Source organism: Larimichthys crocea, chromosome III (genome assembly GCF_000972845.2).
Source record: "Larimichthys crocea isolate SSNF chromosome III, L_crocea_2.0, whole genome shotgun sequence".
NCBI lineage: Eukaryota > Metazoa > Chordata > Actinopteri > Sciaenidae > Larimichthys > Larimichthys crocea.
The window spans coordinates 27,887,819-27,902,927 of NC_040013.1; the positions used below are offsets into that span (position 1 = coordinate 27,887,819).

At 42.4% G+C, this 15,109-nt stretch overlaps 2 protein-coding genes across 3 annotated transcripts; one reads left to right on the forward strand and one right to left on the reverse strand.

Annotated features, from left to right (window-relative positions):
- Positions 1 to 251: 251 nt before the first annotated feature.
- srrd (SRR1 domain containing) lies at positions 252 to 2,825 on the forward strand. 2 transcript variants are annotated; one of them, XM_027277886.1, is made up of 7 exons: positions 252 to 340; positions 409 to 557; positions 631 to 671; positions 749 to 918; positions 1,002 to 1,100; positions 1,457 to 1,608; positions 1,688 to 2,825. In XM_027277886.1, exons 2-7 carry the CDS (start codon positions 409 to 411, stop codon positions 1,926 to 1,928), a joined length of 852 nt encoding a protein of 283 aa, XP_027133687.1. In that variant the 5' UTR covers positions 252 to 340; the 3' UTR covers positions 1,929 to 2,825. The 2 variants fall into 2 exon arrangements, with proteins under 2 accessions (XP_027133687.1, XP_010731994.3); XM_010733692.3 differs by having other exon boundaries at positions 290 to 557.
- Positions 2,826 to 2,951: 126 nt separating this feature from the next.
- On the reverse strand, positions 2,952 to 14,210 carry si:ch211-166a6.5 (clustered mitochondria protein homolog). Its single transcript, XM_010733786.3, has 28 exons — positions 13,856 to 14,210; positions 11,636 to 11,745; positions 11,272 to 11,443; positions 9,898 to 10,035; positions 9,652 to 9,806; positions 9,408 to 9,562; positions 9,162 to 9,284; positions 8,947 to 9,079; positions 8,763 to 8,855; positions 8,488 to 8,654; positions 8,212 to 8,391; positions 7,689 to 8,132; positions 7,529 to 7,602; positions 7,318 to 7,422; positions 7,129 to 7,229; positions 6,884 to 7,036; positions 6,725 to 6,787; positions 6,356 to 6,588; positions 6,179 to 6,263; positions 5,894 to 6,047; positions 5,649 to 5,788; positions 5,357 to 5,437; positions 5,072 to 5,197; positions 4,854 to 4,963; positions 4,644 to 4,737; positions 4,437 to 4,562; positions 4,260 to 4,333; positions 2,952 to 3,777 (listed from the first exon to the last, which is right to left on the reverse strand). The coding sequence occupies exons 1-28, from the start codon at positions 13,902 to 13,904 to the stop codon at positions 3,189 to 3,191; spliced, it is 4,227 nt and encodes a 1,408-aa protein (XP_010732088.3). The 5' UTR covers positions 13,905 to 14,210; the 3' UTR covers positions 2,952 to 3,188.
- Between the last annotated feature and the right edge of the window lie 899 nt (positions 14,211 to 15,109).

A 15,109-nucleotide genomic window follows, 5' to 3' on the forward strand; every position in this document is an offset into this window, starting at 1 on the left:
GTTTATATATTTACATATGTAACCAAATATAAGCATTAAAACCCAGACTAAATCCAATTATATTCAATACACTGACCAACGGTTTGACCGGCAGATGTCGCCATTTTGTTCTCAGGTCAATTGCTTTAAATGTTTTTTTTTGTGTGTTTTTCAAAGTGATTCAGTGTTTTCCCATTCACTACATTACTCATTTACAATCTAATTAATTTTATTAAATAATTTGACAAAAAAAAACGAGCACACACCAGCACGGGATACCAAATGTGGCATAACACCGGAAGAGGAACCCTGTGTGCTACACTCAAAATAGTTCCACTTGCTACAGTCACGCCCGCCGCAGGTAGCACTAACTCATATTTAAAACATGTCTGTGTTTGTGTTTATGAGGAACCGGTGAACTGGTTATAGATGTCGGACACCGGGGAGGAGTGGCAGATTGCCCGGCGGCGAAAAGGCACGGCGCGGAAACCCAAGACACTTAAAGTGTGCTCAAATTCAACATGCTGCCAGGAGCCGCTGGACGTCAGGAAAACTGTCAAAAGAATCAAAGACACAGTGTGAGACTTCCTCTAATATCATTAATATTTCAACTGAATATACATCTTTATGACATGCCCCCTCACTCTGCAGGTCTGAGCTCAAATGTGAGGAGTTTTGGCAAGAGTGGAAAGGTGAGTGTGTTGGACCAATTCATATTTTTCTCATTTATCATTTATCTTGCAGCTTAGTGCAGTATTCTTGTCTCCAGAGCAGATGTTGGCAGCCCTCTCAAAACCTCCAGATCAGCTGACAGGGAGCACAGACGGGACACTAAGCCAGCAGCTGGAGTGTGTGTGTTATGGCCTCGGCTCCTTTTCCTCCTGTGTCTCAGCTCGGTACCAGCTTGCCATGTTGCTGCTGCTGCTGGATGCAGGACAGGTTAGAGGATGTGTGTTTATCCAACGAGATAACAAACACTCAACCTGTACATTATAAATCTAACCACACTCCTCTTTCTCCAGATTCCACTGAAGGACTGCTCCGTTTATGATCCTGCGTTCTCGTCTGGAGAGGAGGATGTTTTGAGAGAGCTGGGTGTGACTGTACTCACAGAAAATGAAGTCAGTTGTTGGCCACTTGTGTTTTTTTTTTATCCTGTCAGACAAGTGAATCAGTTAGCAGGTATACAGCACAGAGAAGAAATGGATAGTGCCAGTGTTGGTGGTGAATATGGTCAAGTTGCCAACACATTTTCAAATCCAATCCACAATCAATTAACTTTTCCTAGCCCCCCAGACAGGCAGTATTTTAAATAGCCTCAGTTCGATTTTAAAATTTCAATTTATAAACACTAGAAAGTCGTTTAGGGGAGTAGATTTGTACTGTATGGTAGCTGTAACTGTTGACTACACCAACTTTCAGGTCACTTCAATCATGAAATCGGTGCAAAAACAACAGCCGTTTGTCTCTTGTGTAGGAGGGGAAGCGTCTGGCAACAAAGCCCACACTCTTCTACCTCATGCATTGCGGGAAGGCCCTGTACAACAACCTACTGTGGAAGAACTGGAGTACGCAATGTCTTCCTCTGGTGATAATCATCGGAAACAGCTTTATTGGCATGAGGGAAAGGTTTGTACAAGACATTAAGAGGGAGATGATGTTTTGGCTATCGGAAGTGAGGTGACTTTTCTTTTCTTCGTCCCAACAGGACGATCGAGCGAGAGTTTAAGCGGGACTACAGCTACATTACTCAGGCTGTGTCTGTGTGTGAGGAGAGACAGCTGCCTTGTCCATCCCGACTTATTGATGTCTTCAGTGACACAGCAGTCATCACCTTTCCTACCAGCGGCCTTAACGGACTCCCACAATCCACATGGGCAGAGCCGCCTGAACCACAGTACCAACACTGTCCCGATTTGGAGATTATTCGGAATGAAACGCAGAGCTGAGACAGGAAATGGACAAGACATGGACAGTACTGTATGTTTTTTTTTTTTTTATGTTGCCATTGGTATAAACAGTTTTTAATAAATGAACCTGCTTAATATTGAGGGTTGAATCTTGTAATACTGCGCCACTATCACAACAGTTTGTCTCAAGGAAAGGAAACCATACTAACGAGCGTATTTGAATACCTCTTAACACTCCCTGAAAACTTGTTTTTGGTGACATCTAGTGGTTAAATTTCTCATCTTTCTGCAGTGATTTATAGATGCACTCCAGGTCAATGTGATGTCACTGTTTGGTGCAGTTACAGGTACATTAAACCACTTTCCTGACCACATCGCTGTGATGCTGGATCTGTGGGAAACACTGCTGTTCTTCCTTGTGTGGAAAGCTTCAGTATTTTTAACCTGGATACTGTTCTCCCATGTTTTTGTGGTGCATTATTGACTGAGATGGCTGCAGCCTGTTTGGCAGCTGCAATGTAATCCTTCTGGGCAATTATACATTGTCAAAGCGTGTTCACTAAAAGTGCTTATTTTTGACACTAACAGACTCAGAAGTGTCTGACAACATCATGGAAATATCATTACAGAGAAAGACATTCTTGTTGAAGAGTAATAACCTTATACCGCTGTGTTCAAACCTCCAGACTCCAGTGACAAAAACAGTTATTTTACCTTGCAAAAATGGGAGTGCCCAGTCTTGATTGTTTAGTTTGTGTCATGGTGTGACTTTGGTTAGTTACTAGTCCACGATAATACAAATAAACAAACAGATCGAGACACGTCTAGCACTGTCGAGGCTGCTTGCAATTTTTTTATTGTTCTCCAAATATATATTTTTAGCGTAATCTTCCACTTTGTGCTGCTTATTATTAAAGTGTCTCAATGTTTTCTCTTTATATGGTTAGCTTGATTATACCTAAATCACGATTTGTTGATTAATAGATTTATACCTTCACCCAAGCTTTTTACATGCATACATACATGTATATGTAGGTGCTGAAAAAAAAAAAAGCAAGACCGATGGTAAACCAGAGTAAAAAGTTTATTGTTGGAAAAAATGGCACTCATCAGTACAGCCCCCTTCCAGCATCAGAAATACATCTTGAACACAAAGTAATACTCATCATCTGACTCTTATGCTCTGCTTCATGTTCACTGGATCTAATGACCTCAAAGATCCTGGAAGAGTTTCATGTTACAGCAGTTATTTGGGAAAAAAGTTGATAACAATACTGTTTTCCTGTTTGATATGTTTTCTCACCCCTCAGCTACTCCATTAGCTGTGACTTTATCTGCCACTCCGTTGACTGCTGTTCCATTTGCTACTGGAGCTTTTGAAACAATATCTGCCCAGGTTCCTTTACTCTTGAGGACTGATGGGCTGGTAGGGGTTCCATTTATGTCACCATTAACCTCATCTGACTTCATCTCATTAGCTGCTGCATCAGATTTCACCTCCCCATTAGCTGTGCTGCTCTTAGTTTCCTCTCCTGTAGCCCTGACCTCGGACTCCCCATTCACTATGCTGACCTCAGCACCTGAACCTGCTCTGTCACTGTCCTCAAGGTGGTTCTGTTCAGCTGGCTCTACCACATGACCATTAGCTGTGCTTTCCACTATGGTTTCTTCCACCGGCTGCTCCTGTTGGCTCTCGCTGGCCTTTTGCACTGTTGAGCTTCCTCCGTCTTCAGCTTCCTTCCCGTATCCTGTTTCTCCATCTGAATTTTTCTCTCCGCCGTCCGCAGCCTCTGAGGCGACGAGCTCGGTGGTCACTTTGAATCCCAGTTCTTTTGCCACCGCTGCCTTTAGTTCCTTGTGTTTCTGCCTGTACTCCTGGAACCTATCACTATAAAAAACACAATGAATTCATGATTGGAGTCCCACCAAATAAAACATCATTTAATACACATGCATGCTGCCGGAGAAGGCTGCGAGAGAAAAGGTGATTTATTAAGTTATTTATTCACTGTGGTTCTTTTTTTTTAACCAAAAAACTATCAAAAGTAAAATAACTCATAATGAAGAATGGCCCCTTTTAGAGTGTTATAATATACTAGAGCTAGACTCATAAATATCTGTTGGCTGATAAGTAACAAGATCACGGCAAAGCAACATCTAAATAGGTTTGAAACAGTATCACTATTGATTACTCCACCAGAGAGTTTATTTTTAAACAGCACAATGTTGGATCAGCACTCATCTTGGTCACTTTTCTTGAAATAAAATTTAAAGGATCCTTATGTGTTGTTTAAAATTATTATTGACTACTATATCAATAGAGTTTGAGACCTATCAGATCATATATCATATATTGCAGTGAATATTTACCTTTGTGTAAGCCTCCTGATCCCTGTCACCAGAACCATTTGCTCCAGCACAGTGTCATTTGTTGGACTTAGACACTAAGGACAAAGGGGACAGGAAGATTTAACATTTCCTTTTCTTTTTAAGATCCAAAGATGTAAATGGTATCAGAAAACACACGAGTTTCTGGACATAAAGTACCTCCACTGTCTGCTCCGTGCAGTCAGCTCCTGCCTGTCTGAGAGAGCGCTCCACCTTCACTGCTTGCTTGGTTATGGTGCACAGAAACTCTTTGCTGCAGCGTGTCTGAGCGTGATCTTCTCCAAACTGAGAAAGAAAAAAACCATACATGACATGCACACACAACTCCTCCACTTATCTCTCTCACTCTCAAGTAGATATACTGACCAAGGTGGTAAAAGCAGTGAGGGCTTCTTTCTCATGGGTCATAGCACTTCGGTAGTCGCCCTTGCTGCACATCCACTGGGCCAACATGTGCTGACTGCACAGAAACCACAGAGAAAAAAAATGGCGATGATGGAAAAGGGGACAAAACAGACCAAATTATCTTTGACTTTTAATACAAGATATAAGTGCAAACTATATTTGGCATCTTACTTGAGAGCAGTGTGCAGATTTATGGCACCGAAGAAGGAGGTGTTGAGTCTGAGGGCGTTCTTTAAGTACTGCCCTGTCTGATCTCCTGTCAGCATCAACCCAAGACAGCTCTACCAGAAATAAAATATCAGACAGGAGAAAAGTTAATATTGTTTAGAATGATAGTGTGAAAGGTCTTGGTTTGTGCTTGAGGTAAACACCAGTATTTTGTAACCTACGTCCAGTGTTGCGATGTAGGGATGGTCTTCTCCATGGACTGTTAGTGTTAGCAGACGAGCTCTGAGGACACACTTCTGGGCCAGGGCAGTCTCACCTCCAGCAAACGCATACACACCCAAGAGAGCCTACATATAACAACAAAATGATGATTAATAATCACACTCTACACACATGACACAGTGCATACTCTACAAAACTATAGGAATGAATAGTTATGGACACGGGTGGATCTCCATTTTGCACATGGGTACAGAAATCTGATACAAATGTGTAGCTATACTCACATATTGCTGGATAGTGTTTGGATGGTCAAAGCCAAGCACTCTTTCACTGATGACCACTGCTTTCAACTGCACACTGCGAGCCTTGAGGACAGAGAAAGTAATAGAAAAAAGTAATTAAATCCAATGTGTCATAATACTTTATAATTAGTTTTGTTTGTAAAAGCTGTCAGATAAAAAAATACAATATTTCCCCTCAATAGGAAATGTAAATACCCAAATGAAGAACCATAAAATGTACTTGGTTACTGTTGATGTAGCTGAGGAAAAAAAACCTGTTGGGCAGTCAACATACCTCAGCTGCCTTCCCCTGCAGGAAGGCCACTTTGGCCAACATGCTGTGGCAATAACAGGCCTCAGGGTTCAGGTCATCACACACTCTACCATACAGGTAGGCTGCTTCTTTCAGATGCTCATGGGCCTGATCCAGCAGACCTGCAGTTGGGAGGAACACAAAACATTTAGATTTTGCCCAATAACACATATTGAACACGAAGAAGAAGAAGAAGCAGCAGCTTTAGCTCAGCTTTATAGACCCACCCTTCTGAAGGAAAGTCTGTGCAGCACGGTGTGCTTTTGAAGCATCCACAGTCGGCGTGTTAATGTGCTTGACAACAGGGAAGATGTTGAGGATGTCATCTGGACCAATGGGAGCTTTATTTTGGTTGTCAAGGCAGTAGTCTTTCAGTCTCAACTGGTGTAGACAGAATTTTACAATTACAGTGTGTATTAAAACAATATTAATATATTTGTGTTTCTGTTGATCTAGTGATTTATTTTACCTGGTTAATAACACACAGAATCCATATTTCAGATGTTTCTTACCTGTACTCCAGTCTTCAAACAGAACTCTCTAAGCAAAGAGAGCTTCTGGAGGCCGTAGTGCTCCACCAGGTGGTTTGGACCGGAGCTGTCACAAAGACAAACGACAGTTATTCTCTGAGCTGTTGCATAACCAACAAATATGAGATAAGGACAAACAAAAAAACACTGTGTCCTCACCCCAGGCAGTCAGAGATGTTGTATGTTTCAACAGCATCCTGGCAGACCAGGTTCCACAGCTCAGCCCCTGTGAGCGTGCTCCAGGGCGTGCTTTCAGAGGCCCCAGCTGCTCGGCCACGCCGCCTCGACTTCTTTTTAGTCTCCTCTCCAACAGGAGCGGGCATGAAGTGGGGGACGAAGAGGCAGCAGAGGAAGTGACTGACAGCTGCAGAGAGACTGGGCGTGTCCACACCCTGCAAAGACACAACCGAAGGCTATAGACCATTTCTTTTATGAGTGTGTGAACCCACATCTGCTGCTAGTTCAACAATTACCTAGAAGGACTGCAAACGTGACATGGAATGTGCACCACAGATTACTTAAAAGTACCTGGATGAAGCTGCTGAAAACTCGTCTTGTTGAGCGGATGAAAATTTCACTTATGACCAATCTCTGGTTAAGACAGAAAGAGCGATGTTAGAGGGTTCGGACAGTGATTGCAATCATCGAATCAGGTTTAAGTTTGACTATGTTGTAAGTCCAACAAACCATTATATGCCTCAGACGCTCTTTGTGTTCTGACTGGCTGATGGTGTTGATCACATGGCCCAGATACCGGAGATTGATGCCTCTCTGGTGTAATGTCTGTTTTAGAGAAGCTCCATCCATTGGGGCCTCGTTGCTTTGCAGGCAATACTCCACCTTTATGCACACAAACACATATACATATGATCTTGTTTCAATGTTTGCAGTAGATGTACCTATTATAGTAAGCAAACAATGGATCCACTTACAAAGGCTGGTATCTGGTGCGTGATGATGAAAGACGCAGCTTCCCTCAGTAACCTCTCCTGCAGCTTTGTTGACTGACTTTCACCAGGAGGGAAAGATACTTCTGAACACAAAGCACGAGAAGCCTGTCATGCTGTGTTCTAGCAAAACATTTGTCTGTGTGTGTGTGTGTGTGTGGCTTCTCATGGTACCTGGAGAGAAGACGTTTGAGTTGAAGCGCATCTCAAAGATGATGTCGCTAACTGAGCCCACTTCTTTACAAGCAGCTCGTACTGCCTGAGTGGCTCGAGCGTCACCTACAAGCAAACAAACATGTGTCAAGTGTAAAAATGGCCAAAGTTCTGTTTATATTAATTTTACTATGGGTTTGCATTCAGTTAGATCTACTAAAACACTTCGTACCAGCTGTTGCACATTCTTCAAATCCTCCATTCTCGTCCAACATCTCTCGGACACGCTGAGTGAACTGGCAATGTCTGATAAGAGCAAAAAACAAAACTTTAGCTTTGTGAAAAAACGTTCAAAAATAAGTTTTAAAATGTTTATTTCAATTAGAACTCACTTGTGCTGGATGAAGGCCTGCAGCAGCTCTGGCTTCAGTCTACAGAGTCCGTGAACAAAGCTCTTTGGAAGTCCAGACTCTGAGTGATAATTCTCTGGCCAGCCTTCTTTTACACAACCCTTCTTCTTCTCATCCTCCTCCTCCTCGCAGCTTTTATTACTCTCCTCTTCTCCAATGACTGACTGACCTTCTGTCCCCACGTCTGGACAGAAGTTGGCATCAGCTGGAAAGGTCCTGAACACATCCAGTATGTAGAACCTCCCATCAGCCCCCAACAGTCCCTGAGCATCCACTGAGGTGAACAGTGGTACCTGACGACTATTGGGCGACACAACAACGTGTCTCTGGAGACAAAGAGACTTGGCAGCCTGAGCCAAGAGCTGTAGTAGCTGTCTACGTTGGGGGGACTCTTGGGGTCCTGCATTTACCCCGTACAACAAGCCTCTGCAGAACAGAAAAATACATTTAGACAAAAATGTCAACATAAACGTGGATTGTGGATTAACAGGTCCTCAGGGTGTACCTTGAGGCGGGAGCAGTTGCCTGGTCCTGCTCTGAGCCTTCCAAGCCAGGAGCCAGACCCTGAGCAGACAAGCGCACTCCTCTGTAGTCTACAATGGCTGTGGGTAGAGTGTGTAGCCCCTCTATCCCCTCTATGTTGCTGTAGGCCTGAACTCCTTTAAGCTCCAGCCTCTGAGCAGCCCTGCAGGAAGAAAACAGCACAATGAGATAACACAATTAAGATCAAATGGCTTTACACAGATGGGATCTTGTCATTGAAATTGTGGTTTGCTCTCACCTGCGACCCCTTTCCCCACCAAACATTGCGCTTGCTGCCCCCTGGCTCATGAACAGGCCACCCCACAGGAAAGCCGGGTCTACTGGGTTTCCATTCACTGGCTCCACAAAGCCATCTATAACAGTCTCTGCCCCCTGCATCACGGCCCTAACAAATGCACTGTTTATCTGAGAAAACAGGCACAAATGAAGGTGAGAGGAGGAGATATTGAGTGAACAAAAAATAAAATAAAACAGGTGAGAAGAGTCCTAAAGTGTCACGCTTGTCTTAGTTACCTGGAGCACAGCTCTGTCTCTCTGCAGCCTCTCCTCCAGATTGCCATGCGGAAGATCTCTGGCAGTTTGCAACTCCTCATTCCAATCTGGAGCCTACACATAACACATAGTTACACTTAATAACACTGCCAACAGCACACTATGTGACAAATGCAACAAACAATTACACTGTGTTCTCACTAACCTGTGATCCTGGCTGTTCATCAACTCCCAGTCTGCTGAATGTGTTTTTGTGAGTACGAGAGGCACACGGAGGCCCGAGCCAGCTCAGCGTGTGGTAGGGAGTGGGCATCACCTCTACTGGAGACAACTGAGGCCTAGAGGAAGAAAGAAAGCAAGCTGTATTACCCAAAATCCACTTTTTTAAATCCTTCCTTTAAGCATAGATAATAATGTTACCTGTTTTTGAGTGTGGTGAAAGTTTGTTTGAATGCAGGGCTTATGTGACAGAGCACATCAGTGAAACAGTGACAAACTGGGGAAGACTGTGCAGGACGAGGATCAAACACATCTTCTGTAGACCTGAAGAGAAATTCATAATTAAACAGAAACATTTATCAAGCTGAAGTCCAATTATTATGGGTAAGTAGTAGCAACAATTTACTGCAACCAGTCTGACTAAATGTCATGAAGTTATTTATTTACCTATTGAGAAAGAAACCTTTTGGACAGGATGTGATGTCAAACCGTCGTCCTTCCATTGTCACCACAGTGATGTACAGGAAGTCTCCCTGCAGCTTCCTGTGTCCTGGAGGTGGGTTCCAGCAGCTGAGGGACAAGTCCTTCAAAAAGCCAGGGACCTGATGGGGCAAATATAAAGTCAGTGTCAGTGTGTATGTGTTCATGTGGGCTGGCCCGGTGTGAAACAAGATTCCAGGTATGTAGGCACCTCTGGTTGGGAGCTTTGTGGTAGCAGTGCCATGAGTGGTCTGTCGGAGGAACCAGGGAGGAGGTACTCAGGAGGAGCTCCGTCCTGGTTGGTTGTTTCTGTTTTTGTGTTGCTTAAAGAGCGTTTCAGGCTCTTTCCATTAGTTATACCAGAGTCTGCGGTAATAAAAAGAGGTTTCAGTGTGAGCTTGATCATTTTTTAAAATTTTGTGCTACTGCTGTCTAAGTGCACAGTATGTGTGGGTACCTGGTGTTTGTGTATGTGTGAGTGTCTCCAGTATGCTTGGTGAGCGTCCTTCTCTCAGTGCATCCTGTGGTCCAGAAACTCTCAGTAGCTCCAGCACGCGAGCCAGATGGAGCTGGACTGAGCGGGCGGAGTAAGGTTCTGGAAAGACAGACAACATTTTATGAAGGTGACACAGACGTTTATGAAACTTTGTACACAAAAAAGTCCACTATTACATCACCAAACATTTTTTTTTCCTCTGAAAAGAGAGAACTCCATTATTCACTTATAATGTTTTATTGGACATATCTGTAATTTTGTTAAATCAAATACACCTTCCTTTCCTTGACTGCCCAACAATACATTCAAATCTTCAACTAAAGCAGCAATATTCTTTGTATACCATTATTTAGTTAGCAGGACACTTCCCTGGCTATTTTCTGAAATGTGCTTGTGAAATGATTTGGGATTGGACGTAACAGAGGACCAGTGGGCAGACTCTTTGAAGAATGTACATACAACTTTAATATACATTAGGAATGGGCTAGTACAGTTCAAGGTACTACATCATCTTCATTATTTCAAAGTGAAACTTGCCGACTCTAGTGTGACCAGTCTAGGCTGCTTCCTGCTACTCTGGCACTGACACCAGTCTATTTTCATAACTCAGGTAATAGAACCTGATCCTTTGATTGATTTATGATTGATTTATTGATTGTTATATTCGACATCTCAGGAAAAGATAATCCTCTTAGAGTAGCTATTTACATAATTGCAACCATTCTAATGTTATTAGCCCACAGGCTGATGCTCCTAAACTGCCTCCCAGTTATAGTTTGTGGTTACTCGTAGACATAGATCTGACATACATTATATAATTTACTACATGATACTTATCTGGTGGGAGACACTAATTGGTTGGCACGCAGCTGTAACCTCTCCAACTATAAACCTTGTTAGACTCATAAAAGGTGAGTCAGCTATTTACATTATGCTGAGAGAAACTTAAGTGTGTGTGAAAGGGAAAGGGCTATGGGTGTGATAAAAAATATGGATTATTCTATTCGGATATTACGATTCTATAATTAATTATGATAGACCCTAGATATGTAGATATATGTAAGGACATTTAAGATAGTGAAAACTATATCGTTAAAGTCCTTTGGTATTTCGCTTCATTAGACAGCACAGGCAGGGGAGAAAAGGGGGGTGGCATGCAACAAAGGGCCTCAGGCTGGATTTGAACCTGGATAGCTCAAGTAAGAACTCATCCTTGTCATGTGGTATGTGTTCTGCTCAGTGAGCTACTGAGGCACCCCTCTGCCTAAAATTTCTAGCAACTGTGTCAAAAAAAGTAAGTAAGATAAAACAAAGCAGGACAAATAATGCCCATACCTTCCACCAGACGGAGGACGGCTCCTGGCTTAAGGCCCTTGAGACTTTGTAGTTCTGCGAGAGGGTCCAGATTTGTTCCAGCAAGTGCGAGCGACAGGTTGGAACGTGGACACACCTCATCCCTTGAAAGCAGAGTCATTACTGTGTCTTGAACAAGCCAAAATCCGTGGACCTAGAAAGAGTGGTTTAACAGGTTATACCAAAAAAAGAGAGTACTGCAGATAGAACATCAAACATTGACAAATACAGTATTATATGTCTTTACATGGACATAGATAACACTGCACAAGATAAAGATGATAAATTGTTAATGAATTAACAGAATAAGAGGGAACAGAGAGGAAACAGCAATCTGGTTTTGTACCTGCAGCTCAAATGGCTCAACTCCTGCCCCTTGGATTTTCACCGGGAATGATGTGTCCTCATCTTGTTTCATGCCAGCAGCATCCTTTCTACCTGTCAGGCCGATTACATCTGTTTGAAGGAGAAAGCACATTTAACTGAGGGGTTAACTGTAGCCCTGCGGTAGACAAGCAAATCATTTCAGCTGTTTCCCTCTCTCCCCTGTGGCACAGGTTATAACCAGAAAAACAACAATTAATCAATTTTATTAACCACGGCTTAGAACATTAGAGTTTTTTAACCGTCAAGGCTGAGCGACACCAGGTGTTTTTAATACATTATAATCATGAAACTGCGATTTTTCCTCAGACTATGATTATACAATCTTTATTTTAATTTTATTTAACCAAGTGAGACCAAGAAAGTACTCGAGTATATGACAAAAATGCCCAATAATAATTTTAATTAGTTTTTTAGTTTATGTAGAATAAGCATATCATTTTTGCTTAGATGATTGCAAGTATTTTAGCAAAAGATAGAAAATTATGACATAGATAGGTTTGCCGTATATGATATCATTTTTAATTTAACATGAGTTCTGCTTTGAACACAGGCGTGTATCCCCGAGGTGGCAATCTGACTCACAAAGGCTCGCTCTCCACCTAAGACATTTTACTACCCTGTACCTTCTGCTCATTAAACGCTAGGGCTGTTTCCAGCTCACTGTGACCCTGAAAAGACTTGCACTGTTATAAGAAATGCATGAAAAAATGTATTAATTACAATTGTGACTTATTATGTTCAGATCCCACCGTCTGCTCTGTGCTGCAAAATCAAACAAGACTACTAATCTCTTCTAAAATAATCATGAGCTCGACTGAAGTGTGTGTGTGTGTGTGTGTGTGTGTGTGTGTGTGTGTGTGCGTGAGCGCGTGTGTGTTTGCGTGTGTGTGAGTGAGTGCCTGGGGGTGAGAGCGAATTTATATAAGAAAATGTCAAGGAAATGGAAAGTGGGGTGTGTCTGCCTTTTTCACACACACACACACACATAGAGAAACAGAAGGAAAGCAGGACCCAGCGTGTTCCTGAACCTGCAGTGTGACTAAACCTGTTGAATTTGCCTACTGGTCTTCATGTCATCTCAGGGTGAGTGACAACCACACCCTGTGCCGGCATGTGGAGACAGCAGACTGCAAACCACATAAATTAACGAACCTATAGGTTGGCAGTATAGGGCATGCTTGCATGCATGGATGCTTGCAGATATTGTGTATACAACATCTTTGACATGTACAGCAAAGCAGAAAATCCACTTTGCACACATCTCTGTAAATCCCCAGTTCTTCTTCTTCAATCTGGGACTACTTTAGCACTGGAAAGCACCCAAAAAAATGTTTCTCTGTTCACCATTGGCTGGAGGAAGGTCCCTCCTCTCTGCAGGCTAAGAGCCATCACTCTTTGCTACTGGAGCTACTGCCTTCTACTACAGAAAACAGCATTGTTTTCAGTCCTGACAAGTTTATTCTGGCACTGTACCAATGCCATAAACTACACACACAGCAGGAATATAGTAATATATAGTACAGTAATAGTCATATAATAATATATCAAAAAGACAAACCTTCAATACATATAAAAGACTTCTTTAAAATGACCTGTCAATCATAGTCAGTCAACACAGATTCATAACTGTTTTGTGGGAATATAAACACCTTGGGGTAATCTCATCTGAAGAGCTAACACACACTCTTACTTAATTCAATCATTCTGTCTTGAGAGAGGGGAGTGGCAGAGGGTTAAAGAGGTTGAGAGGCCCACTTGAGAATGTGGCAAAAGAATAAGCAACTATGAGGTAGAAGTTTTTTGATTTTGGATGAACATGAAAAGAAGCTGTGTACAGATTTTTTAATAAAAGTTCTTCTTTGTCCTTAGAGGATCATAACTTTACGTTCTCTTTTACGTTTTTCAGGTTGATTTCAGTGTGTCTGCGTGAAGAAATCCACCATAAAAGGTTTAAAGCGTGCAGCAGACTGTCCAAGTGGTCAAAAAGTTAGTGAAAGCAGAGAATGGCACTCTCGGAGAGCAGCAATGCAGTGCTAAATCTCCCACCCCCCTCACATTCTGTAGCGAGGGAGGCACCAGACACACGAAGGAAGAGGAAAGTGCAAAAGGGAGACACAGGGAGACACAGAGATAGAGAGAGAGGAGCAGAAAAGAAAAACACATCGCAGAGATTTCTCACCAGTCTTGGCCTGATTTCTTCCTCCCCCTCTCCTCACTTTGTCCTTCATGGCTGCGTGTTGAAGTTTTTCTTGAGTTTTCCTCTTGTGTGTGTGTGTGTGTGTGTGTGTATTTTTTTTCTTTTTTACTTCTCTGTGCTGGCTGTGTTGCTTCCCCTCCAAGTCTTGCTTCAAACCGCTGGAAGAATGCACACAAGCAGTGGAGGCAGAGTGGGAGAATGTGCAGCTGGATTGTTGGTGAAGCCCAACAGAGTGAAAGTAAACGCTTGTCTGTTCAGGATTGTGACTCCTGCCCCTCTACACAAGGCAAACTCAGCTTATCTGTTTTCTCTGAGTAAAAAAGCCACTCCCTCTTATTGCTCCACACTGGTTCATTACTCTCTCTTGTTGGACTGGGTGTGTCTATGCATTCTAGCTCTACTCACTCTTCCTCCTCTGGGCATGTTTCACTCCTCCCCCCATAAACCCTGAAGGAAAGGTGTGAATTAAACACACAGTGTGTTTGGTGGTGGTTTGACCACAATTGGCTAGACCACGTTACTTTTGATATAATGTTAAAAATGTTCAAACAAATCATGTTTTAATGGAAACAGTAGCATACTACTTTTTAAACCCACACATAGTCCTCTAAAGTCAAGTGAACCCAATTCTATGTTGTCAGTTTATTGAAAATACAACCAAGAGACAGTTAACCTGCCCCAAACAGGGTGTGTTTTATAATGAAGCTGCACTCTCATTGTAAAAGAGGTCTAAACCTACTGCATTCACATTTTACACATACTTGGGCACATTTCAGTTCAAACCAGACCAGACCAGATCAATTTAACAGCTACGGTGTGTTTTAAGTTTTTAGGTTTTCTCTCAGCTATAAGAAGAAAAGAAAGTCAACAATGCACCTGCTCACCTCATTCCTGTAACTGTTATATAACTTATTATATACTATATTGGAGTGTGCCAGCATAAACACTGAGTTATATAACTGGTAAAACAACAATCAGCAGCCACACAACAAACAGCAATCATCCACATAGTTACTGGATTAATGTAGATTAGTTATAATCCGGTAAATTAAGTTTTGTTTACCTGGTGAAGTTTAAATACTTTCTACATTACAAATTCGTGACGTCAGCTTCATATTAGGGGGCGGTGGCCTGGTGACGCTGCAGGGTTTCATGTTGCATTTAAGTGCACCTCGGAAATGTAAACATTTCAAGCATGAACGTTGTTATTTTTCACTATAGTTTATGTTTCCCTAA

Coding starts and splice junctions, on each gene's coding strand:
- srrd (XM_027277886.1), top strand. CDS start 409: ATGTCGGACACCGGGGAGGAGTGGCAGATTGCCCGGCGGCGAAAAGGC. Junction 558..630: donor AAAAGAATCAAAGACACAGT/GTGAGACTTCCT, acceptor CTCACTCTGCAG/GTCTGAGCTCAAATGTGAGG. Junction 672..748: donor GTTTTGGCAAGAGTGGAAAG/GTGAGTGTGTTG, acceptor TCTTGTCTCCAG/AGCAGATGTTGGCAGCCCTC.
- si:ch211-166a6.5 (XM_010733786.3), bottom strand. CDS start 13,904: ATGAAGGACAAAGTGAGGAGAGGGGGAGGAAGAAATCAGGCCAAGACT. Junction 9,807..9,897: donor CACACATACACAAACACCAG/GTACCCACACAT, acceptor TTATTACCGCAG/ACTCTGGTATAACTAATGGA. Junction 5,438..5,648: donor TGCAGGGGAAGGCAGCTGAG/GTATGTTGACTG, acceptor TCTGTCCTCAAG/GCTCGCAGTGTGCAGTTGAA.